General features: G+C 39.7%; 1 protein-coding gene across 1 annotated transcript in view; it reads right to left on the minus strand.

Moving 5' to 3' along the window:
• LOC135945059 (solute carrier family 7 member 14) overlaps positions 1-26,586 on the minus strand; it is a 52,041-nt gene that overhangs the window by 16,694 nt on the left and 8,761 nt on the right. Inside the window, exons 2-3 of the mRNA XM_065492458.1 lie at positions 6,516-6,688; positions 1,800-1,953 (exon numbers count right to left, since the gene is read on the minus strand). Of these exons, the coding sequence (XP_065348530.1) occupies positions 1,800-1,953; positions 6,516-6,680 (319 nt within the window). The 5' untranslated portion in view covers positions 6,681-6,688. The remainder of the gene's footprint in view (positions 1-1,799; positions 1,954-6,515; positions 6,689-26,586) is intronic.

A 26,586-nucleotide genomic window follows, 5' to 3' on the forward strand; every position in this document is an offset into this window, starting at 1 on the left:
TATAAGCGTTTTATCTAAATCAAATAAATTTGTTGAGATTAATTTCTTCAACACTAACTGGTTAATTCTTGATATTTGTCAAGTACTTTTTTAATATAATAAAATCTTACGATTTTTGAAGCGGGCTAAGGCACATTAAACGCTATTATTATTATTTTTTAATTTCGTAGGACTGTACCACTCCTTAATTATCGTAATTTGCGCGATCTTCACTGTTCACTTACCAACATTTTTGTTCATTATCAAAGAGATGCAGTTTCTTAAAAAAGTCCCGTTTAGGAATTTAAACAAAACTTTTGGTATTAATATAAATTTCAATCGCTCAGATAAAAACCCACAGATTTTTACAGGTTGCTTTGAAAGTTCAGGTTCATGCCATTTGCATTACGGGGTGCATGTTTGCGGCGAAGTGCAAACACAGTCGGTGAAACACAATGCGGTGCATAACGAGGCGCATTCAGTTCAGTTAGTCAGCCGCGCCGAACGCGGCTGTCGAGCGGCTTGCATACGCCGCTCGCTTTCGCAGGCGTTTTTCTCCAGAGCTATGGTTTGATAATAGTAGTAGCGGCTGAGCGGCTAATTTCGCTCGCGCGGAATAGACCGGTCGGCTGCGAGCGATTTGCATTTAGATTACTTTTTTGAAAGCGGCTCTCTCTCGTATCGCAACGCTGGACGCTACTTTTTGCGCTGCCGACGGGTTCAGCATCAGACTTTAATGAACCCTATTCAAATGGACTCGCGAGCTGCGCTAGGCTGGTGCGATGCAAGGCACGTTTCCATATTATGAAATCTGGACCGTTCGACTTTTTGTTTTGTGCTGATTGACCTACATCCTAGGCTGGGATGATCTATTTAAGGTACGTTTTTCAGAAGCAAAAAATGGATTTTCTGGGACATTTGGCAATAATTCAACCAGACCTTTTGATCAAATATGGATAACCCTGAAATCTCACTAAACAAAACAACATTGGAAAAAACATGAGGAGGCATACTTAGCATTACTCAACAGGAATTAACACACAAGGTGTCAGCGGTGACAAAGAAAGAAGAGAACGTACGTGATAGAAAAATCATATTTTTTACTTGGGAGATAAAAGGAGCTTTCATGCCTCTTTTCTAAACAGAAAATTTAAATCTCATGAAACATGTTTTTACCAATAGAGTTTCAACAATATGTGACCATCAAGGACAATTCTGAGAAATGTGAGTATTATTTTCACTGCAGCAGTGAAGTATCTGCAGTTGTAATGTAGTTTTAACGAAATATTCTTTTGGTTTTTAGACCCTGCAATCTCCCTTGCAGCGTTATTTAAAAAACTTTTCCAAGCAAAAATTTATCTGAACCATCATAAGAGGGGTTATATTTTTATATTAATGTAAAATTTACATTTTTCAAGACTGCATGGCTCTGAAGTGATTCTGCTGGCGTTGTTAAAAAAAAAATCTGAAACAAGCTGCTGGAAAAATATAAGACGAGCGTTCTTCCGATGCTTGTTTAGCGGCACGAGAGAGAGGAAATTATCCGAGGCGCAACACTCGCAACACAACACTCGACTCCCTGGGGATTGAAACAAAATACCCTTTTCCAGGATAAACGCGTAGGCATCGGAGCAGACTTGTCGATGAGTTTATCTTTTAATCTTTTAGCCTTAGAAAAACTACTATCTAAGATTTGTTGGGAGAAAATTGTGATTCGTTGTTTGCTCAAGATTCACTCAAAACACTTTTTTTCTTTTAGATTTAACTCTTCCGCAAATTTTGATTTACACCAACAACGTAAGTTTTTGAATTTTTCTTACCTGAAAATATGGATGCTACTGCGGCGATGATGAAGGAAATAATGACACCAGGCCCCGCTATTTTCCTAGCTACCATTCCGGCGACTAAATACATTCCTGTGCCTACGCAGCTGCCGACGCCTAACGACGTCAGGTCTAATGTGTCAAGGCATTTCTGTAACAAGAGAATGAATACAATATTAGTCAACCTGAGAGGCCTCAATGAAAATTTAAAAACCAGTTTTCCGAATCAATGCATAGGAAAAATTCGATTTCAAGATTCCAGGACGCAATCTTTTATCTACGTAATTTAGAATGGCTCCTCAAGTGTTGATTTTCAATATCACGTATTGGATGTTAATTTATTTTAGTATCACGATCAACGCAAATCTACTTGAGGCACCAGAGTGTTTATTAAAAACGTCGTCAGTTGGTATTGAACAGCTGTTGTTGACTTGAAAAAGTGGATGGTTGCCAGACAGAAAAGTTTTCCAATTACTGCATGGTGGGGTCCAATTACATCGGAGAATCGGTACTCAAAAACAGAGATGAGGACGACAGACTCTGCTTTGCTGGCATTTTTCCACCAAAAATCGGGCCCGGTCTCCAGGAATTTAATTACGACTTCATACTGACAGTTTTCAGCAGAGGAGGAAAAGAAAGGGGTCTAGGATATTATGAGAAAACGAATTGTTTTCCACATGCTTGTTATATTTGAGAGAGAGAGTTGGTATGTTTACAACTTTAAACGAAAAAAGAGTTTTGTAACACTTCCTATTTCTTACCGGAATAAAATAAGAGCACTTTTGCCAAATATTAAAATAAATTCCTTTTTGAACACTATTTCATAATCAACTTAAAGAATGTCCGGATTTTAATTTGAAGAATGATTTATAACTTTAAAAGTGGTTGCTACGATCCTTAAAAATTTTACAATGCTAATAAGTAATGCGTGTGTATATTTCATTTAAAATTTATGGTACAGTAAAAATAGGATTTATGATTTGCATTTGGTTCCAATGAACGCATGGCAGGAATTGATAGAAATCCCCCCTAATTCAGACCTTCAACCGCTGATTCAACCCTTAGCACCGCAATAAAAAAGCACTTAAAGATACCAAGTGCTCCCCTTTAACACACGACGTGCGTAAAAAGCATAATTCCTTATATACGCATCAAATATAAATATGGTTTCGTTGAACCTTGAGCACTTCATTGGACTACATAAATAGACTTTCATTATTCGGTCCCAGCGGTCTCCTTTCGTGGAAGTGGCGGCAGTAAATTATTCATAGTATTAAGGAGAAGTTCGGGAAAGGAGATTATCCCATTTGAGTGTTGGCTGCTTCAACAGTGAATTTTTCAAAAGGGTCTGACTAAGAAAGTAGCGGGTGGCACGTGCGTCGCCTGCAAGTTGCCTTTTTCGCCGATCGTCTGTTTTGCAGGACACAGCTGGCCAGCACACGTAATGTGGGCATTTGCTCGGTCATTACAGGCCAAGACGCCCGAGGGTCAAATCTCGTGCACCGTAAATTCTCAAGACTTATAATTTTTGGCTGCATCGCGTGAGCGACACCATGCCATCAGTTCTCCAACCTTTTTCCAGCAGCACTGCATGTGTGTCAGGCGGAAAATGTGAGTTCACGGCATTTTTCCTCAATGATAATTCAGAGTTTCTTGACTTCTTTCACTTTTGATGAAAAATACAATCTCTACAAAAGAAGATGAATTTTGCTCAGTTTACGCTATACTGTGCTCAAAAAATGAACTTAATTTGGTATATCATGGCAAACTGATCGAAAAATCGATCTGCTGTGAATTTAGAAAATCGGCCCAGAAAATCACAAAAATAAGTTAATTGTATGGCTTTGAATTGGAATATAACTGCTCGAAATTTCCACAGCTAACCAACAGGTAGGACGTTTTAATTAAAAATTATTAATATTGAATTTAAAAACTCTTTAGGGAAAAGTAATAATATTTCGGCTCGCTTCAATTATATTATTTTTATTTGATTGGTTTATCCCTTTCGAGATGGGTGACCCGCTGATAGCAAACAACTTGCGAAACTCCGTGTCCTAATAACATCCCGAACGAATAACATGTGCGCACGGCTTCATTGGGGGAAACCCAGACCAGAAAAGGACCAGCTCTTGTTCCAGTTGCACTAGGGCCTTTAATTGATTCTCGCACGCTGGAAAGGTGTAAACCAGCAAGTGGCGAGTTGGACTGCTGAAATCAATCCTACCAAATCTGATTTGAATCGTCATTGCAATGAATGAGAATCAAAAGTAGGCGCAAGCCAACTTTGGTTAAAAAAGTTCAAACTGCGTAAGAAAATTGTACTAGTTAACCTTAATCAGAAATAAATAATCAGCTCTCAGAATCGGAACAGTTTTTCTACTAGGTTTGGAAGTTTAAATAATAAAAAATTGTATATTTTTGTGTCAATCCAAAATACTCTTGAATTAGTCTGGAATGCTAATTCCAAAGTGATGCAGTTTGCCCATTTTAAAAAATTTCAAGGTGTTGGTTATTTACATATTTGTGCATAGCTTACAATTATAAAATTAGTTTTTCCCGACGGCCATGCCCTTTATTGAAGAATTGCAAATTTTCAAATCAGCGAACAGGGTGGTGAAGCCGTGGAATGATTTGCCCCCAACCCTAAAAGACTGTTCCGTGGCCCAGTTCCCTAAGTTGTGCAGGTCTTACGTCAGTGCAAGTCTGTGATCTAACTCTCTGTGCTTTAGTATGGGCCCACTTCGGCTTTGCTCTTCACAGAGTTAAGTCTTAACACGGTGTATGCCAGAAGTGGTGCCCGTTCTCACTTTTTTATTTCTTTTGACAAGTCATTTTTGTGATATTTGACAAACACATATGTATGTATTTTTAAGTGAGAATAGACATGAATAAACATGAATCCAATGAGTTCGATGGATACAAGTCAAAACTGAAAATACCATTAATTTTTTTTATCGGGTACATGAGTACAGCCCGTTGGCTCGCATTGTTAAGGCACTCTCAGGAGAGTCAAAGCAATGTGAGGTATTTGAGCAGTTCGGAGATCTAATACTGGCTACCCAATGTCAGAGATGGCAAAAAGTGGTTAGTTTAGTGACTCGAATTGCTCAAATTGCTCGACGGGCTGGGAGGCGCACCGGCGCCGACTCGCTACTTGCTGGTTTGCACCTTTCCAGCATGCGTGATTTGGCTTCACGGGACAAATGTCTAGCGTTTCAATGCAGTCCTCGGTGCAGAGGCAAGTGGCCCTTCAGTGGGCTGGGTCCCTGTGCGGCCTGGTGCGCCCATGTTATCCGTTCGCGGTGTTATTGGGACCCGGGTTTCAGCATTCGTGCTAGTGCAGTGCGCGCCCTTCCCGGTCCTCGGACGGACAAGGATAAAAAGAGCAAACAAACAAACAAAAACATGACTTTAAATGTAAATAATCATGAAGTTTTCTGATATCAGCGACATTGCCCACAAAATAAGCACCAGCAGTGAACGAGTTTCAGCATTTTTATGCCACAAGAAACGCGATACTTTCACTGCAATTTAAATTAATCCGCCGAAACTACTCGGAAGGGTCGGAATGAAATTTTAAAGGAGCAGGAACTAAGTTTTTGAAGCAACCGGGGAAGAAGTCCTTTTAATTATAACATGGAACAATTAACCAGCTTCAAGTGTTGAGATTTAACTAAAATTTAAATTAAGTTTATAATTTGAAATACAAATTTTAGTTTTGATTAATGGTCGAATTGCATGCTTGAAATTAGGAATATAGAAGATTGTTTGGTTAGCGTGTAGACAGGGAGGAGGAAAGCACTGCAAAGTTATAGTGTTCCATACATCCATGACCCACTGCATATGTATCTGGGTACGCGGCTTGCGGCATAGTGGAGTTCGTACGTGCTCAACTCTGCAAAGTGCCTCGAGTTAGCAAATTTGTGCACTTTGGCGACCAAAGACTGTAGCCTTGCAAATACATCACATGCTGTGAGTTAAGAAAATCGAACATCTGGAGTTTTGGCTTTGCGGTTTTCAAAGTTCCTCTCTCCAGCGTGAGATGATGAAATCTCCCGGGAATAAATAAAGAAACCATAGAAAAATATGACGAGAGTAAACTGTAAAATAAACATGCTGTTGTTGTTTTCTCTGAGGAAAGAAAATTAAAATATTAATTATTCAGTTAGACTAATGAGAGTCTGCTTGCATATTTTTCCTCGAGCAATAAAGGCAAGCAAATTTTTAACATCATTTATGCTGTGTGCCTTTGAATAAAATATAAAAAGAGTAAAATTTGTTTACATGCTTGTAAAACTTGATTTGATATTCTGCTCTCTTGCTTAAGAGATTTTAAAAGAATTGGTAAGTAATTAAATTAATAACAATTTCTTTCCGCTTCACTTTGTTCCGCACCTATTGTACGAAAACTTGAAATTACACAATGGAACAGTTATTCGCGTGCACACAATAATGGCATTTCTAGAGCGTTTGACCGGCCACCCACGCTCAAGCGGAGCAAGTCTGGGGTAGAATAGGCGATCGAGACCCGCAGTGTGTATTTTATTATGTGCATCGGCGGCAGCGGGTTGGGTCGGTCAAGGGCCTTTTCAACTTGCCGGGGAGAAGGAAGAGTTGCGTGGGCTCGAAAAAAGAGGTCTCGACGGCGCATGTTTTCACTTTGGAGGTAGTTGGGGGCAACAAAGGGAGATCGGAACGGGCTGATTTGCTCACCTGTAATCTGGGTTTGCCACCGCTCGACTGTGTCTGTCGCGATTCGGCCGCCTCTTGCAGACTGGCCACATTCTTTGTCCGAATAAGCTTGGAGAACAGACTGAGGCCGTCCCTGCGCAGCGCGTCTTTGTCCACGTTGTTCAGCTTTTCCTGTATGTTCTTCATCCTGGCGTCTGAAACAGACATTAGGTGGATTAAACATGTTGTCCTACTGTTGGAATTTTTATAATGTTATTTTAATTAAAGACCCAGATATTTGAAATAAAAAATTAAACTCAAAATAAAGGGATGAAACGTGTTTTGTAATTTTTGAGATATATGCAACCAGCAGTCGGTACTACTTGAGCAAGAAATTTCTGTAGAAATACAGAAAATGCAGCTCAAAATACACCGAGGAAGCTGAATTTAATGTCAACAGTAAAATTGTTCCTATTATCTTAAAAATAAATCACCAACTTTGAATGTGTTTATTTAAAATTAAAAAAAAGGTAAAATCCGCAGTAAACACACTAGGTTTAAATTGTTTTGCTGTCGTGACTAAAACTCCGTGATTTACACAAGGCACCCAGATGGCCCTTGTAAGTTCAGTGAGATGGTGCGAGATTTAGCATACATATTTGTCAAGCCTCCCCCACTTGGCTAGCTGCAATTATGCTGGATTTAATTAGAAGGCCGGAGGGCTCATTATTTTCAACACGCCGCCGTGTTTGGCTGCAATTAGCGCGAGAGAGCCGAGACGCGCGCGGTGGTGTGCGCGGACCGACCCACTTTTCGACGGGGGCGAAATGAGCCGTGGAAACAATTAGATTAGGCATTGCGACAATGGGTCGGTCCTCGAAAGTGGGCCCTTTGCCTCGACAGCTTCATTAATAATCCCTCTTGATTACGCCCTTTGTTGCCGCGCCGCATCACAAAAGAAACAATCACGAGCGCCGAAAAAGCAGCAGACCGTTCGCCACGGAGCGCAGCCAACCAGCCGTGCAAATCTGAATATTTAATCGTCGCGCCCGCCAGCCAGCCAGCCAGCCAGCCAGCCAGCCAGCCGCCTGCGCCTGCCTGCCTGGCTCGAGTGGTCTTTGAGGCCCTGTGAAAAGCGACGTTCATTCATGCCGACGAGGTATACAATGAGGGCAAATTTTACAGAGAGCTCAAGATGCAGAAAATGTCGTATCTCTTTAAAAATGGATGTAACCTTAATTTATTTTAGAAAGCTCATGCATGTACGTGGATAAATCCAGTTTGTTTCTATCACAACTGCTGTTTTGCGATTGGTGATTTTGTGGAGATTTTTGCACTCTACATTTTTCCCTGTTGAATGAAAACCCCCAGCAATAATTTTATATCTAAAATGGCAGACTTGAAAAGCTCGAATGGCGCTTGTTTTTATTTTTACGAATTACCATGCGCCCGGTACATTAACCTTTCCGCTTTTTAATTCATAAAGCGTTAGTTGCAAACATCAAAGGCGAAGAGCCTAAAGCAGAAATTGTGAAATGATGTATTTGCCTCTGATGTGAGTTTGGCCTTCATTTTTAATTTCATGCTTTGTCGGCTGAACGTAATTTGACATGGGTACGAATAAAAAATGCCTGAAGCTGATGAATACACTTTATTTACAACTCACAGTTGCCTTGTTGCTGACCTTTGAAGAAATATATTTTTAAAATCCGGTAATTTATATTGAAGTTAGTAAAAACTTTGAATCTAAAAACGATTCATAAATGGAGATTTTAGATTTTCCAAGAGGTTTTTTTTTGCTTTTCCAAATTAATTATGAATCTCAAAATATAACAAAAAGTCACACTTCCGCATTGAAAACAGCTGGAAGTGCGCCTTCTGGAAGATAAACGTTGACACGAGTCAACAGCGGTAAATAAATGTACCATATTACTTGCATCAGTATTATTTAATAGATGACTGATTGAATGTTGATTGCTGAGACAAGTTTTCAGAAAATTAATTCTTAAACTTTGCAAAGGAAGGACACTGCACATCCTTAGAACATCCTTGTTGCCGACGCATAAACTTGAAACAATTGAACTATGTTTTTGGTTTGCTCGATTTGTGCACTGGAAATGCAAGAGTAAAATTTTTGAATTGCACTGTTCTGCTAGTTTTTAGTCATATCGCTATCAAATACACTTAATATCCATTGGTTCTTAGCAATAATTATAATCTCTCTGGTCATATTTCTAGTTAGCTATGTGGCTCTTTCTCATTGTAAATTTTGACAATTTTTTTTTAGACAGAACGCAATGTTTTAATTATAATTGATTTGATGAGTAGACAAGCAAATATTCAGCAAAATGTCATAAAATATTTATGTCCCAGTCTGAAAACGCTGAGGCGGAAAATAGGATTTATTAGTCATCGGACTGATACTGTACACATCAATCAGCTAGTGCTTGATCGAAGCAGGTCCTTACATTTAATTGGCCATCGGCCGTGCGAACAGCTCCATCTGCTGAAAGGGTTGAGGTATAAACACACAGTCACGAGGGATCGGAATAGAGCCATCGCATGCAAATTCGCGTCAAATTGTCGTGCGTGCTGTGTGTGTGGTAGGCCAGCAAGTTGCGGCGCCGCGGGAAGTAGCTCTGTCGGAATTTCTCGCATTCACCCTTACACGTACATGCGCACATTTCCCCATCTGCCGCCTCCGATCCGTGGTGAATGGGGGCTAATGGCCATCGAACTCTCCAACGCCAGCTTTTGTGTGCCATTTTTTGCGCAAACAGCCTCTCCGCTGCCGTGCGCAAAAGCAGGCAAATAACGATGCTTCACATTGAGAGAAAACTCTTGAGAGGAAATGGAGATAACGGTAGAGAAAGATTTCATTGTGAGATGATGCTCTAGGTTTTTCTTTTTATGTTTATTGAGTAGTGTAACGTTCCTTTTTTGCATATGAAATAATAATATTCATGACTTGTTAGAAATTTTTTTAACTCAGAAAATAGTGTGCAATGGCTCTTTTCCACAAGAAAAATGAACAGTTTAAAATAAACACGATATGGACAGCAGCTGATTCTGATCGTCAGCGGCATTTTACTCGCAAAAAAATACTTAATCCATAGATTAAACTGCAAAGAGGATTATCACGACAGCCGTTGGAAATGATAAGACTGTTGGGAACATTAATAAATAGGAGGGACAAAATTCATTTCAGTTGAATACAGATCCTTCGTTCTCGCCAAAATTTGACTGAAGTAGAACATTTAATTTAACTGTCCACTTACGCTATTTAAGAACATATTCCATGCTCTGAAACTCATGAATAACAACTAATTGTTTACATGCAGAGAATGAAAAAAAAATCAATTTGAGGAAAAATCACAAAATTCATTTCCTGGCTAGTTTTCTTAGCTATGTTAAATAAAAAAAAACGTTGATATAATGACCAAAACGTGTCACAAATAGTGAAAAATTAATTGAGATGCAAAAATATCTTTTTCATTGCCAAAATATGGAAGCCAAAGTTGCTACTCGTAGCAATAAGGAATTTTCATGTTAACTTAAAATATAAATCACTTTATTTTGTAACAAAGTTGTTCATCTTAATTTTTTACAACTTGCATGTAAAATTTGAGTTTACGAATATATAATGTTATTTTACAGTCCAGAAAAGTGAAAAACAACTGAAAATTGAACATTTTTGCTAACAATCACTAACTTTTACAACATTTAGTTGTTTATATATGGCCCCTTAAAATAGCATGTTTGGTGCTCAAAATGCGTGTGTAATTAATTTATTACAAATAAGTGCCCAGGAAAGGGAAATGGAGAGCTTGGCCCCCCGGTGCGCAGAAAGCGTTAGCGCGGAAGTCGAATGCGTGTTCGTTTCGGAGATGCGGCCCCATCTGAGCGAGTGAGCGAGCGAACACGGCCAACGCGCCAGTCTTGTGCTCTCGCTCCACGCTTGCAGCACCGGCTTCCATTATCGATCTAACAAGACGGCGTCGCGGCGGCCCGACACAATTCGCTCAAATGCACCCCACAGACACACTGGCACACCGAGCGACCGCCTTTGCACCCGACTTTTTGCAAAGTTCCTCACTGCGATAAAAATAGCCTTGCATGCTAAAAATATAAATGCGAATATTTCCGTCACTATTTTCACTGGCGAGAGTAGATGCCTGAAGATTGAAAGTACATAAAAAGATATGAAACCCCATTTAAATTTCAAAAAAAAAACATTTTCTGCAATCGTTAATCATATATTCATTTATTTTTCATAGCAGTATTAGCAGAAATGGTAAAATTGTCTATATTTTAACATCCTTTTCTCGCTGCATGACTCGTAATATTGATTTTTCGCATTACATTTTCACAAGCACTTCCCATTAATTTAAAGGGACTGCCAATTTAAATTTTCCCAGAACATTTTCCCATTTTAGCTACATCTTTTCTTAAGACGAAGCACAGTAACGCATTATTACTGCGAATCAATATCATCCAACCACTCGTGAGAAACGTGAGGATGTATAACCATTTTCCAGGATATAATTTTATAAATCAAGCAAAATGCGAAATAATGAAATTAAGGATTATTTTATAAGCATAAAATGATGAATTTTAGTAAATTTAGCGCTTTTTAACTATCAGTTAACAAGAGAGCAATGAAATTAAACAGTAAGCTGCAAATTAAGAATGGTTAGTTTACTAGTAACCTATTTAGCAAAACAATATAGCTGTAATTGAGACTGTTGCAACTTCCAGAGTGAGGTTTCAGCGTTTTGCTTGCTCGTGTTTGTTTGTTTGTTGTTTGGCGTGATGGATAACAGAGTATGCAAGTAATACGACGGTTTTGCCGGCACGATTAGAAGGGAGTCCGCGGTTTATGTGTTTGCGGAAAATCGGAATGACAAGTTATCGCAGCCTGCAGCAAAGTCGGAAACCGCACCACGGAACGGCTCAGGAGGAAAATGTGTTACTCAAATTGTCCCATCCCGGTTTGTCAGTCGCACTGAATTCAAGTTTTGATTCCTTGTGCAGAAATCGGAAACCCTTTCAAACGTCTCACATTCTGGAAAGTTCCAGAAATTACATTCAAATTTAGAGATACCTCACCGGCGGACATTAAATTCATTTCCCTGATAAACCCACTGAATTCAAAATTGGCGCTGATTAAATTTTCCCACCCTTTGCTCACTTTCACATTCCAACGATTTCACTTATTTGTTATAGATGCCATGATTGCGTAATTTTGCTGTGCAAAAGAACAGATACAAGAAAACAAGTTAAAAAAGATTTGGCATAGGTATTGACAGACTTTCTCTCAGTCAGTTGAAAATCCTTGGGCTGGAGCGCATTTGAAATGCAGATTCAGTCAAGTGTGTTTACAGCGGCTGAAGCACCCGTTTCCGCTCTAGGCTCTTTTGGCAGCTAAACAGTGCGACTGATATTTGCATGAAAAAGGGTGATAGATATTCTAAGTCACACGCATAAAGGCCAACTGGAATGTATTTTTATATCAAAACTACTCAATAAATAAACAAATTAATTGTATTTCTTGTATGAATATATTAAATAGTATGTTTCGTTTAATTTTGTTCCGCGTGTAGCTCGACGCGGATAGTCTTTTCCGTCACAGCAGGCCCACCTCCGCAATCGCAATCAAATAGGTTTCCTGGAGAGACTTTATTATTTTTTGGTTTCGTTTTAATTTTGTTATGAATTCCACCAGCTCAATATAGCATTCACTCCAGGATAAAAAGATAAGTATTGTGTGTATTTTTCTTTTAAGTTCAGCGTTATTGTCTGCTGCAGAAAATAAACTCACGAGATTTATATTTTCCTCTTCGTTCCGTCGCAAGTGGCACTGTGGCTCTCGACTAAAAAAAAGAAGAAAAGCCATCTCAGCGGCATTTGCCAAGCACTGAAGCTCATTCTTTGACGGTAAATTGTGAAGCATATAGCGCACGAGACCTGCTTCGCCGCGAAATAAGAAAGTAGCAAAATGTGTCTTGTCGTGAAAGGTGGAAAGGATCAAACTGTTGCTTAAAGGAAAGTTGAGTGACAAATTCTTTCAGTCAAGACCACTTGAGTTTTTCCGAACTGAATGTTTCTAGATTTAACTCGCCGCGCCACAAACCTCTATAATTAGGCGGACGGACAGACCATTTCTTTGTGCTTTGTGACGTGCAGACAGCTTTCTCGCGATGCAAAATAACGAGTTGGTGCGTGTCAAGCTGTCGCTCATTCTCAGGAAACGCGCCTCGACTGCTTTCTTCCTCTCTCGCCCCTATTTTCACCTCTTTAATAGTCGGAACGGAAAATGACACGGGTGACGGCTCGACGGCCTTGCTCCGCACACCATTTCCCGACCAAAGTCAAGTCGGTGAAAGTGTCAATTGCCGAGGAGGAAAGTATTTTAGGGGAATTGTGTACCTGGAAATTGTAGTTTGCGAAAATCGATGAGAATGCTACACATTTTCCAGGCATATTTGGTGAAAGAATTCCTTACAACCTATACTTAAGTATAGGTTCTTTAAGAAAAACAAATTAAAACAAAAAATATATATCATAGTTCAATCAAATAACCAAGCTGATAATGGGCTGCAATCTGCAAGTGCAAATTTATTGAAGGAAAAATTAATTGCACGTTTTTGAACTGGCCAACTGCTGTTTCGACCCATCACAATGATGGCCCGAAAAAATAAAAGCCATATTATGCGAAACAAAATTCACATTTCTACTCTCACAAAATTTACCATAAAGGATTTCGTAGCACAGGCTGGTAAAAAAATAGAATTGATTGAGTGTGCATCAACTACGCTGCTGAGCAAAATGAAAAGGAGCGCAAGACACAAAATCTCTTGTAACCCCGCCCCTCGCCCTCCCTGCAGCTCAATTCCTATTAATATTTTAATGCAGGGAAATACAGTATATTACAGGTTTTTGTTTAGCAATCTGAGAAATTATATTGTTTTATATTTTGGATCCGCAGGCTGCTCTACTTAACAATTTAAAAAATTCCACTCTCTTGATCCAAGGAATCCAGATTATTGAAAACGACGTCCATTTTAAATCAATATTTAAGCGGGACACGTTTCGCGTGTAAATAAATTATCGCTACGTTCATTTTAAGCAGCTCCGGTCTGTATATCGTGCTTAATAGACCTCTTGTTATTTATTAATGTGTGGGCCCAGTTTGACGTTTATTGCTTTTCCCAAAAGCTTGAAGCTGCGCTAAACGTGTCGTGGCTGTTCTTTTGTGCCGCCGCGAATTGATTCGGAACTGCTGCCATATTAAATTGCGGGCTGGAAACCCGTCGCGCCGAGCTGAGGCAAGTTAAGCCCTCCTCGGCTGATTATCATATTATAATCTGCTCGGCAGCAGCAGCATCTTGCCCCTGGAGTGTATGCAGCTGGTAAATGATATGGAAATTAGGGGAGAACCTTGCCGTAGCCGCAAGAGGCGCAAAGTTTTATCAGTGCGAGAGGATTGCGCGTTCGCGGCTCGTTGAACCGGCGGAAATGGAAGTTTTGCTTGCACACGTTGTTTTCATTTAAATAAATGGTAAAGTGTGGGGTTCGACGCTGATGGAAAGGCATTATTTGCTGTTAAAATTTGTTGCTCAGGACAATAGAAATATTCCAAGAAAGTTTTGTTTTGTTTGCTAACCGTTTGTTTTGCGGAGCAGACGAGAGATACGCAGAAAAAAGCAGAGAAAGGACAGCAGCTCTGATGCATAATTTATACGAACGTGACGAAATCAGAGAGAGAAACAACTCGCCGACCTGAATATTTAACATTTTATTTCGTTCCAGTCGCTCCCGCTACTTTTAATTACTGCCCGTCCGCTCCTCTCGTTCCCTTGGCAACTTTACGAGCCGTTGAGAGTAATTATTCTTCTCGCTCTCCCTTTTTCACATTTTGCAATTTCATGCCCGAAATAAAAATGAGAATACAGATGCGGCACGAGAGTAAAAATCTGCAGGCACATAATTAAGATGCTTTACGTCCCAGGCGGCTTTCAGGATAAAAAAATCGATGAAATACTGTTCTTTCGCTTTTTAAACACTGGTGCGTAGCTGAGCATTTCAATTTATTTTTTCTTAATATAATTTGTTCCTTTTTTATAAGTATAAAAATTCAGAGAGAAATATATTTCATCATTAAGAAATCAATATTTTGTGTTAAATAGAGCAAATAATTTTACTCCTTTTTTCCAGTATCAAGAAATATTTCCGAACAAATCAATAATGCAAATAGCTTCCAATAAAAAGATAGAGAAAGAGCAGTTCTTAGCTTTCAACTCTCTTCTAGCACCAAGACAATCTTATCTAAATGTATTCCGTGGCAGAGGACGAGCTGAGGCTGAACAAGTCTGCATCAATTATTACGAATAATCGATTGGCTCCGCTGCAGACGACTTGCTTATTTTATTCATGGGACGTTCACACTCATTCCTGAAAAGCTCATCGTCGATAAGAATCTAGGATTAAGCATTTCAGAAAATTTATGCAATCAATCATGGCAACTAAACCGCAGCATTATCCACTGGTATAAACAAAATGGGAAACCGTATATTTAAATTTACTGCTGCGCGCGAGTTTTATCTGTCCAGCTGCATGCTAGTGTGCAAAGTGAAAATGCGGCGGGAGAACAATAAAATCTTCATAAACCGACCATACTGCTGACAATGGCGTTTATTATCTGCCTCTGCTGCTGCTGCACCGGCGGCTTTTACGGCCGGCGAAATGAAAATGACGAGCGGTCGGCTGCCCGAGCAGTGCGCACACATATGAGCAGGAATTTCGCAATAATTACACCGACGTTGGTTCTGCGGCTAAGTTTTCAAAATTAATGAGAGGCCCAACGATGATGATCGACGATCAAACCAACGGTGTTTGGCTCCCGTAATTTGCGGGTCATGCATGTTTGTCCGCCAGCTGACACGACCGAGTTATTGGGTTTTGCCGCTGATTTGCAACTTCTGCAGATGGGAAAATATCTAATTTTATCTCTCGTATTTTATATCAAATGATCTTTTTAAAATATAATCAGAAACCAATTTCCTTATCATTTCCTTTCATTGCACCGCAGTGGGAAAATTGCGTCAACTCATCTCGAAATCGTCTCGTTCCTGCTCGGGTGCAATTTGCTGCAGTTGCATCGCGTTCTTTGTGAGCTCGCGAGAATGCAACACTAACGACCGTGGCTGCAATTTGCACGGCGCGATTGCGAGAAAAAAGGTTGAGGAGGAAAATGAGGGACGAGCGAGTCTCGTGTTGCACTGCAGTCAACTTTTTTGTGTGTGTGACGAGCTCTGCAAATCGTGCGGTGAATAAAAAAACACATGTATGAATGAACGTCTCAGTTTCACCTCTTGAAAAAGTCGGCGACTGCCAGAGGTGTTGATGCATATTTTCACTTGCAAAGCAGACAAGCAAAATTATGTGCATTTTCAAGTGCGCGGGTGACGTTTAGATTAAGCAAACAACCTTTTCTAAAGGGGAAAAAGTATGTGTATTGGTAGAGACAACGTGAAAGCGGGAGTAATTTTAAACATTTATTCCCCTTGCAAGGATTGCAAATGGTTCAGAGAGTTGATTTCTTCCCTTGCTCAAGTTTGCTATGGCACAGGTAAATTAAAATTATTTGAAATCTCTGACGTGTATAAAAACTGCAAACTGAAACCGGGAAGAAGCTATAAAACACATTTTTTGAAGATTGCAGCAACGATGAGGGGTGTTTATTTTCTTCACTAAAACAAAACATCCACTGACTCGAAAAACAGAGCAGTCGCGTATTATGTTCGTATCACGAACACAAACGATTATCCTCTGCTATCTTGTGTCTGTCTAGAAAGGAACCATCGCCGCCGTCGGCTATAAGCGATTTCCTTGCACGCTCGCAATAAATTCAAAATGACGTGACGCAACTCAGCAGGAATCTTTTTTGCACAGCGCGTGGCATGCTAATTAACAGCGTTGCCATAAAATATTTTTTCCTCTTTTCTCTTCCAATGCCATAGAAATTAAATCCAATTTGTTTTTTTTTTGCTATTGGTAACGCAACCATCATTTTCCTGGTTTAATTTTTCCCTTTGCCGCAACAACTCTAAAATGTGAGAAGGTGAACAAAATTTTTAATAGGTTTTATTTAAAGAATTTTGATAGTAAACTAAAATTGCATTGATTTTTTCTTCAATTTGATGCTCTCTGGATTAGTCTGGATATATAAATGAGTGTACTTATCTAAACTAAATTTTGTTGCGTTATTTACAACAGCAATAAAAGTCCCATATTTTATCAACATTTGTTCTATACCAACCAAACATAGTACATGTTGAGAATGAGAAAGCAGATTTTTTCGGAAATAGAGTCTCGAAACTAGAGGTTGTATGCGCCACAGGCGTTTCTAGCGAAAATTCACTTTCGAAATATTGCTGTTCAAGCAGATATCGCAGTCAGGGGAAAATTCCGGATTCGGAGCACGCGAGCGTTTTACGCGGCGAGCGAAAAGTGACCCGCCGTCAAATTTGGCCACGATTTACTGCCTCGGGGCGGCGGCATCCACCCACGCGATGCTCACGCAACCTGTTTGTCCGGCGTGTTGCGCCGGTTGCCTAGCCGCCGATATGAATTAGTCGTAACGCGTGCGCAGCTTCTCATCTCTCGCTTGATCCACAAAATCATATTCCGTGGGCGGTCGTCCGCGGGGCTTCGGACAAAAGCGACGCAGCCGCCAAAGTGTGATTTTCGCGTTTGCAGCCGGATCAACGCAACAAAGGGCCGAAATCCAATTTATGTAATGTGCAGCCAGACTGATTCAATTTACAAGCTTCACGACGGCACTGCGATAGAAATAAAACATAAATCCAAAAATAAACACTGAAGGTTGTTGTGTTTAATCTTCTTGCCTTTTCATGAAGAGTAAAAATATTACTCTATCCGATTTCAATGTTAATCAACTCTGGAAAATTGTATATTTTTAGCTTCAGGTCGTTAACACAAAACCTTCGTTTTATATACTGTATATTTACTATGTTCCAGTCTACCAGCAGGTGATATTTATATTACACCAAGAGGTAAACACAGCATGAGAGATGCTTTCAATCGGAGAGCAGAATACCGTCAGTGGAGCTTGTTCCAATTTCCCACGCAAACAAATTAATTACGGCATTTGGAACAGCACGGTTGACCTTTCAGACTAATCCGCAAACGAACGGCCGCTGATGAATTGGAAAAAAGAGTAAATTGCCTGACCCGAGTGCAAAAAATAGACATGAAAGCTACCCTTCATGCGTCAAATTCTCTCTCTTCTACTGATTGGTTGATTTACTATTGAAAACATCAAAATTTAAATTTAACTGGACATTCAATTATATTTTGAGCTTTGGCATTTAATTAAAATTGCGTTTTTAGACAAATATTTAAAACTAATCTTCGAGCAATTAAAAACATATGATAAAAATTGTTTGAAACGCTGTAAACTATGAATAAAGTATAATTTGCAGTGCTTAATTTATTTTAAATCATTTGTGTTCGAGTTTTTAACATTTTTTTCAGCTCCGACTAAAAACTATTTAACTATCAAGTTTAACATATTAAACTTTTTTGTGGTAGAGGGTCAACTCTGTCTCACAAAAAAATCGTTAATTTCCGCAATACTTTTCTGACCAATTTAAACATCGGGATTTTTTCAAATCAATATTAAACAAATAATATACAAATAATTTTTATCTGGTTGGAGCGTATCTTGTTGCGATGGTAATATATTACTCTGGTTGAAATACAATTTTCCATTTATAGTTGGATTCACACCATAGCCTAGTTTGAAACTGCGAAAAATCAGACCAGCCGTGTTCGCACAGCGCCATTAGAACTCCCACAGCACCAGTTTGGTGCCCGAGCCTGCCAAATACAGCACCCGGTTTGTGGCGAAATGGCAGAGGTATTCGATAACAAAAGGCGGATTCGCTGAAACTTTCACAAGGGCGGAAAGGGGCCTCTTCTCGCCACACATGGGAAATCACATGTCGTCTCTTTCGCAAGCGCTTTTGATAAATCAAGCGTCGGGATTTGAGCAGTGCGATCGACTATTCAAAAGGATGAGAGATAGAACTGCCGCCGCTGATTGCTGAAAAAGATTTCGTTGCAAAATCGCAGCCATGCCTGCTCTCTTCTCGGCCTAAATCAATAAACGACGCCGGGAATGGATGAAAGAATTAAGGCAGTCGTGCCGAGTCAGCGAGAAAGGAAAAAGCTTTTTGACTCTCTCCTAAGCGCAATCGGGATTGCAGAACGGACTTCACTTAAGCTAGATGCAAAACAAATGAATAGTGATGAGGCTAGAACGACGAAAATAAAGTGGAGGATTCTAGCGGGACAAAGACGATCGTCAGCAGCACCTCTATGCGTCATCACATCACTGACGTCAGACCTTGCCCGCTTTTGTCTCTGGCTAATTAATATATATCAAGAGATAGTTGCCCTTAAATTATATTGTGTATTAGCATACATTTGAAAATATTTTATTGAAAACAAAAAACTTCTTGGAGCCTTTTAAAATGGTTAATAAATTATTTGTTTTTAAGGAATAAAACATGCCTAAAATATAATTAATTATATCTTGTAAAACTTATTTCTCGGCAAATTTCCAATCTATAGAATTAATTATTCGCGTTTCTCGCTTTCTCTTTGGAGTAAGTTCTCATTCAAAATTTAAGCAAAGTGGAAACTGAGAAACGCAAACAAAACCACGGGCTTTGCTTTTGTTCGCCTACCCAAGCACACGGTTGAGAGCAACCATTTCGTTTGTATTACGTTGTAAACAGCCCCATGCAAAGTCGGAGTTCTCCAGAAGTTTGCCCAAGACTGGTAGGAGAAGACGAATCGTCTGCCCACGCTGGTCTGCCAGTTCTTAATGCGATTTAATCTCGTGCAACTTAACATCGGCCTAAAACTCACAGGGGAAAACATTCTTTCGAGTCTTCCCTATTCCAGATTTTCCTGCTGCCGAATAATAAATGGCGCTTCACTCAACAGGGAAAAACACACAGGATTTTTCCTGTTCTTTCCGACCCGAACTCACAGTCCGAACCAAACAAGCTCTTGCAAATTGCGGTCATTTAAAGCTGTAATCGGTTTCTATACACGTTTGCCGTCGATTTCCGATTTGCCGCTAGGTAATTTGTGCCATTAGAGAGCAACGAGTGAATGCCTCCTCTCCATAGCAAATCATTACTGACTATTAATGATAGCTAATCTTATAAAATGACATGTTGCGATGGCAAAACGATTTTAATATTTTACCCAGGGTCATTTTTGTGATTATGGGATTTAAAACATTTTCAGTAATACCTATCAAGGATTTATAGTAGATGAGCTATTTAATTTAATTCTAATTTATTTGTATTTACAAAATTCCCTGCCTGTGTTAATCTTTTCTATTTGTTCAGTTTGTAACTATTATTTTCTGCATATTTAAATGTCCTCAAAAACTAAGAGAAATTTCTTCTATGTGTCAAAGCCCCTCGTCCTATCAAACCGTGCACCGAGAATATCCACAAACTCAGCCGATCAGGTCTCTACTCTGCGCTCGTTCCCCACTGAAGCAAGTGACAGGAGAAGCAGAACGGCTCTTTCGATGGAGCTGAGTTTGCTGCTTTGGGTGCGTGGCAGGTTGTATTGTAGTGTATGTCGCACACCTGGGTTGCGAGTGAGTGAGAGAGAGGGAGGCCTTTGATAATTAGCCGGGCGGAGATCGATACTCGTCCCGTGTCCGCCGCAGCACTCCTCCGCGCGTCGCGCGGCTGCAAATCGCACCGCAGCAGCTTTTTTAATTCCTCCTTTCGATTCGAATTCCCCTGATGACGTCCGCACGCCACACATGAATTATTCACCTCCGGAATTTATATATCCACACAACGCTAATGGCTCAAATCACCAGAATTTATGATAGCAGTCTCCCGGCTAATTGCTCTTTTTTAGCGTGAGCCAGCCTCGATGGTGGTTATTCGAATGGCAAATAAGACGGCACCCATGTGGGTCTAGTCGATATCCAATTAGGCTGCTTGTTTTGATTGATTTCGGTTGGGGTGCCGCAAGCGAATCTGTTGCTTTTGCGGTTAATGTATCACGAGTTCGGTAAAATAAAGTTATAAATGATTGACCGTTGATTTAAAAAAAAACAATTCACCTGAAAAGGAACCTGACATCAATTAAAAATGAAGCAGTGTTTTCCTCTGTTTCTAGTTATGAATTTAAAAGAAATTACCGAATGCAGGCGTAATTCGATGGAATTCTGAAATCGGAGGATCTTAAACAGTGGTGTTCTTTGAAAATTTTTAAAGTAGGTGCTTCTACACATGCGTAAGAAAAAAATCTCCAAGCAACATATCGGACAAGACTTTAATCACACACACACACATATATATATATATATACAATATGTTATATATATGACAGTCGTTTTTGATGAAAACAATCTTTTTTACCCCGAGGGATCGCTCAAAAGTTGGTTTTGGTCTGAACGTGTTGGCAGTTACAAAACTTTGTTCAAAAACGAATTTTGCATCTCTGGAAAAAAAAAAAAACTCAACGCTATTGTGTGGAGACGATTTGGATTTTAGTTGAAAATGACTTGACTGAGGGGTTGCAGCATAGCCAAATATTTAAATATTCCGGCTCGTTAACGCGCATAAATATGAATACATACTCAACGCAGGCACTGTCAAACGCATTAAAAAGCGACAACACTCTCTCGCTCTGGCGCAGCACCATAGACTCTCGACGCGGTAATTATGCAAATCTGACGCTGCATCCATTATGCCGCAAGTACTGGAATTCGGCCCCGCACGGATTTCGCAAACAAGAGGTCGCACACGTGTAATCCGTCGCACCGCTGTGTCATTTGGGCTTTCAGTTGACAGCCGCCGAGAAAGCAAAGTCCTGGTTGATCGAATAAATGAATTACATAGTTCGAGTGTTAGAGCCAAAGTATCGATTATTAAAGAATATACTAGAGAGAATCTAACGCAATTTGACATTTTTTTAAACAACTTTAACTTCAGTGATAGATGGAAAAAGTCCTAAATTGACCCAGGGAGACTGAAAATTCTTTGGAAATGGACGACAAAGTTTTCCTAACATACACCGTTGAATAAATTAGATCTCCTCGAGGGAAATCAAAATCTATCACGAAAATATGGGCAAGCAGTTTAAATTGGATTAGTAATAAGTAATAATTTTATATGCAGCCATATTTACAGAGGACAAGGGAACAGTTCGTTCTACTTTTACGTCTCTCACGGAGATTCCATTTTCAATCTGCAAAATTATTCGAGCCTGTGAAATCAAAAAGTATACCCCGGCTGATGTAAAAATGTTGGGAAACGACACGCACGCGGTCGGTTGTACATTCAGGGTGTGCATGGAGTCGGCGAAATAAGGATCGACGACCGCGAGCATAGTGTGCGTGCGCGTAAAGGGCCAGAAGCCGGTGGATCAATGTCACGTCAGTGGGGCGCGCACGTGACGTCACCTTTCGCCCATATACAAAGCTGCACCCGCTCTCGTCGCGGCATGTGTTTCATTAGACGCGCCCCACCTTAATTAAAATTTCACCAGAGCCAACATTTTCTCTTTTTTTAGATCGAATGAACGCGATGGTGTCAGGTATGAAAAATGTTTTTAATTGTAAACGCAGTGTGTGATGGAGTTGCCGTGCTTTGAAGTTGACGTTTTCTAATTTGGGCTTGGATTTTCTTTTGTTACCGACAAGAACCAACAATCAGGGCACTGGAGGTGGCGTGTCATAATCTATGCCAGGCTTAAAATTTATGATGTCACAATGTACTGGCCGCTATCTTTGTCTGCAGAAGCGCTTGTCCGCCAATGCGGTGGCTGATTCAAAAAGCATAATACAACGGCAACCTAATGTTCATTTGTATCCTCTGCTCAGCACGTCCCGTGGGCTTTGAGCTCACCAAGTCCCAATAACACCGCCAAGCGAATAACATTGGGTCTCAGTGGCCGCTGAGGAGCTTGGGCCCAATCGTGGTCATTATTTTGCACCGAGGTCTTCTACTGGAACTCCAGAAATTTGCCCCTTAAGCTGATGAAAATGTGCAAAAACCAAAAAATTGAGTCGGCACCAATGCGCCTCCCAGCATGTCAAGTTATTTGAGCCTTTCAAGAAACTTAATCAAAGCACCTTTTGCCTTCTATGATAATTGGCTGCTAGAAAAAGATGCCTGAAATGCTCAAATTCACTCCTAAGAATGTCTTAACAATGCCAGCCAAAAGACTGGTTTTCCGGTGAACATCTTGTGGGATAATTTTTTTAATTCCCGTTTTATAATTTCACTTGCATTTAATGCCGCTGAGCTTTGTTAAATTATTTTCACCGCCAACTTTCTCTACAAATCGCAATTCAGCAAGGTTTTCTGGAGACAAATTAGGGAGACTAAACATGAACAAAAAATAAAGCACATTGCTCAACGAAGTTAATGAAACTGAAAGGCTGAAAATTTAGTTGCTGTTTGGCAAAGCAGTTTCCACCGTGGTGCTTCTGTGAACAATTTCTCCTTGAGAAGCACTGCGCCCGGTTTTTATAATGAAGCCTGCAAATTAAATCTCTATACGCTCGACTTGCTTTGCCAAGCAAGCAGCTTTGAGTAGGTTTCGCCCTAGAAATTCCTGGAACTCACTCAGCAGTCAGATTTGAGATTTGTACGTTTGAAATGTCATGCCGTAACTTGAGTTAGTTTCAAACTGCGACAGTTGTTGTTTAATAAACACACTCGCTGTAGCGTGAATAATCTGGTTAGTATATATATGTTCGCAAGCGCAAGCGGATAAATATTCATTGGCGTGTCTCATTCACAAGCTCGCCCGCTGAAGGCATTCGAGGAATGTATAAACACAGTGGCGCGTAAAATGAATTATGCACGTGGATTTTTTTGCAATGCCCCTCACACTCTGCAGTTTGCGATAGATGTGATGACAGCTACGCAAAACTAGTCTACCGATAAATTTCCCATGAACCCAGGGTATGGTAGATCCGCTGGCAGGCTGCCTCTGGTAAAACAGAACAATTAATGGCATGCTCAATAGAGTGGGCGTTTTGTGTGTTTGACACATACAGAATTTGAAACGAAGCTCGTCTATAAACTAATTATATGAAGCTGTATTCTGCATTGACACATTAGGCTCTCCTTTGACACGAACAGAAAAGCATAGTAGTCATTGCCAAAATCAGAGTAAAATAACATACGTTGAGGAATTTTAATCGATAAAAAATGAATGCAGGATGTTTCGAATGGGTGGACAATTAACAAAAAGACTGTCCAAACGGTATCCTAAAATTGAAAAGACAACGAAAATTGGCGAAATTTGCCACCAACAGTACATGTCTTTTTCTTTTACGAGTAAAAAATTACAAAATTATTATTATTATTTACTCTCACACTTTGTCGCAAATACATTGATGTTTATCACAAGTCACAATTTGATGTCTTTTATATTTTTTGGGCTTCTCCCGCCCTGATTAAAATAAAATGCATACAGCCTTTTCCTATCACGTCAGGCAACAGAAAAGATCATAGTTAGCAAACTTAGCATAGGCGTAAATTCCTCATGCGTGTGTTTGCTATCATCGCAGCAAGGGTGCGAGCTTGCCCCTTGTACACTGCAGCGGCAGCTCTCTTAAAACAACACAAACAATGAAAAGCAGTTTTGCTAGGTCTTCGCCGCTCACTACTCGACCGTCTTTGTTGATGACGAGGTCTCGAACGTGTTTGCACAACGGCACAGAGGGAACTCAAAGGGTTAAGCCGCCGGTTGAAGCTCAGAAATGAGTAATTATTATTGCCATTATTGCTAGCTGTGTATCTTGTCGCACTGGGATGCCCGAGCAGTGCTTGGCAATGTCGATACTAAAGTGAAAGCTGGTTTAAATAAGAGGATTTTGTGATTTTTATGCGATATGTTTAAAAGATGTTGAAGGGGATTTTGATGTTATTTTGCAAGAGCAGTTTGGTAGCGAAAATACAAAAAAAAAAAACGATCGAGTGCTCAACAGAAACTGGATATCACTACAATTGTTATTTTACAATGGGATTTTTCTGTGAAACAATTTAATTCCCGGGAATCGAAATTAAGCGAAAAAATCATTGACAAACCTTTGAATATTTTTTTAGTTATTTGTCAAAAATCTGAAATTTAAAACTTGGTTCTGATTTTAATTATTGAACGTCGAAGAAGATAAACTGTTCCTAAATTTAAAAAGAAATAGATTCGACGAATCACTTTTAATAACCAACAATGCAAAACAAATACATGTTTTTAATTGTTGGCCTTTCATGATCCACTTTAAATCAATTTCGAGTCCAGAATTTATTCGGCCAAAAGATATTACTTTCCATCAGATAATTTCTTCAAGATCTACATGCGTCACTGCTGCGATGTAACTCCAGATTTGGACCCGTCGCCCATAATTTACAATTCTCTGCTCGGAAAATTCGGTTCAAAATTTCTCGTTTGACCTGAATTCCCTTTATAAAACTCGCCTGGGGGCTTCTCTTTCTCCCTGCTTGCTTGCTTGTCAGCGGTAATAAAAACGTGTCGGATGCAGACGGTCTGATGCTGCAAAAGAGCCCGGTTTTTCATCGCTCCGCGTGAGCTGCTCATCTATCTCATTCTCAAAAGAATGTGTGTGTGCCATTCCATTCTTCTTGTGCAGAGAAGCGACTATGCATTTCCCCGGCAGAGGAATGAGCCTCTTTTTGCATGTCACTGAAAAGGGGTAATTGCATATTTCACTGACCTCTGGAAGAGTTAATTTTAGACCCTCTTCATCACAGAAATGGGCGATTGTGGAATTTTTTATGCCACACATGTTTGAACTTTCAAACAAATTTCTTATTTGGATCGCTATACAAGTCCAGTCAAAACAGAAGGAGCTTTTTACAATAACATCATAAATTTTGAAGATAACCTTTTTGTTAAGTTTCCTTTTTTCAATTTACTAATCTGGGTCACTTTGGCATTGTCCTCATGTGCAGTCAACCTGTTTACCTGAAAAGCATCATGCTTTTTATTTTTACCTGGGATACATTAATGTATTATGATTAATTGTAACAACGGAAATCAATTAATTACAATATCACGATCATATCGAGGTGAAACAGAAAATTAATCTTCAAGCTCAGTATCTTTTATATCATTCTCTGGAGACTCCCTACTGATTGCACATTTTACGTAAGTCTTTATTATTATTATTCATTTTATTGGACACCATCGGTGTACAACTAAAAGTCAATTACAAATTTATTTATTATAACGGAATGCTTGTGATAAAGTTAAAGGTTTTTTGACACAGTCTAGTAAATGGTACATACTAGAAAGCAAAGAATCACAATAAATACATTACGTAAGTCTTTCAATAATTATTTTTAAGTGAATAAATATGAAGTTCACACAAGCTTTATTTATGTGCATTGATTTTTTTTTGGAAAAATCGATTTTTGAAACTCCAAGTTATGCTGGAGCGCTGGGATTAATTTTCTGACGGTAGGTTTGAAATCCAATCACCATCAACTCGGCGGCGTGATTTTTTGTATGGGAGAGTTTCCCATTGTTTCAAGTCACGCACGAGGTTCCAGGAATAGTCTACTGCCATGAAAGTTGGGGTACGGACAAGAAAAAATGCATTCCTGGGCTGACGGTTCTTTTTACCAGTGCGAAATGTGCGCATATCTGGCGAAAAAGTTTTCACGGCAGACAAAGAGCAAAGTTTCACGATTGGAAGGGGAAAAATCCGAGAGATTTATGCCATCAATATCGGAAAGTTGCTCGCGCGTGTCTCGTGGAGTTGGCACGTGTCGAGTAATTTTCTGCCAAAACTTCTTCGTCTGCGCGATATTGTTTTTGCCGGAACATCATAATTCCTTGTGAGCTTAGAAAATATTGCAGCCCGCTGGTGTAAAATCGAAACATATTGTAATTTTTTGTGTCACAGGCACGGATATTTTAGCTTTTCGTGGAACAGTTTTGGAGGTGGTGTTTGAAACTCTCAATCAGTTCTGCCATGCCACCCCCGAGTATATTATCTGTGCAC

The sequence above is a fragment of the Cloeon dipterum genome, chromosome X, assembly GCF_949628265.1.
Source record: "Cloeon dipterum chromosome X, ieCloDipt1.1, whole genome shotgun sequence".
Classification (NCBI taxonomy): Eukaryota; Metazoa; Arthropoda; class Insecta; order Ephemeroptera; family Baetidae; genus Cloeon; species Cloeon dipterum.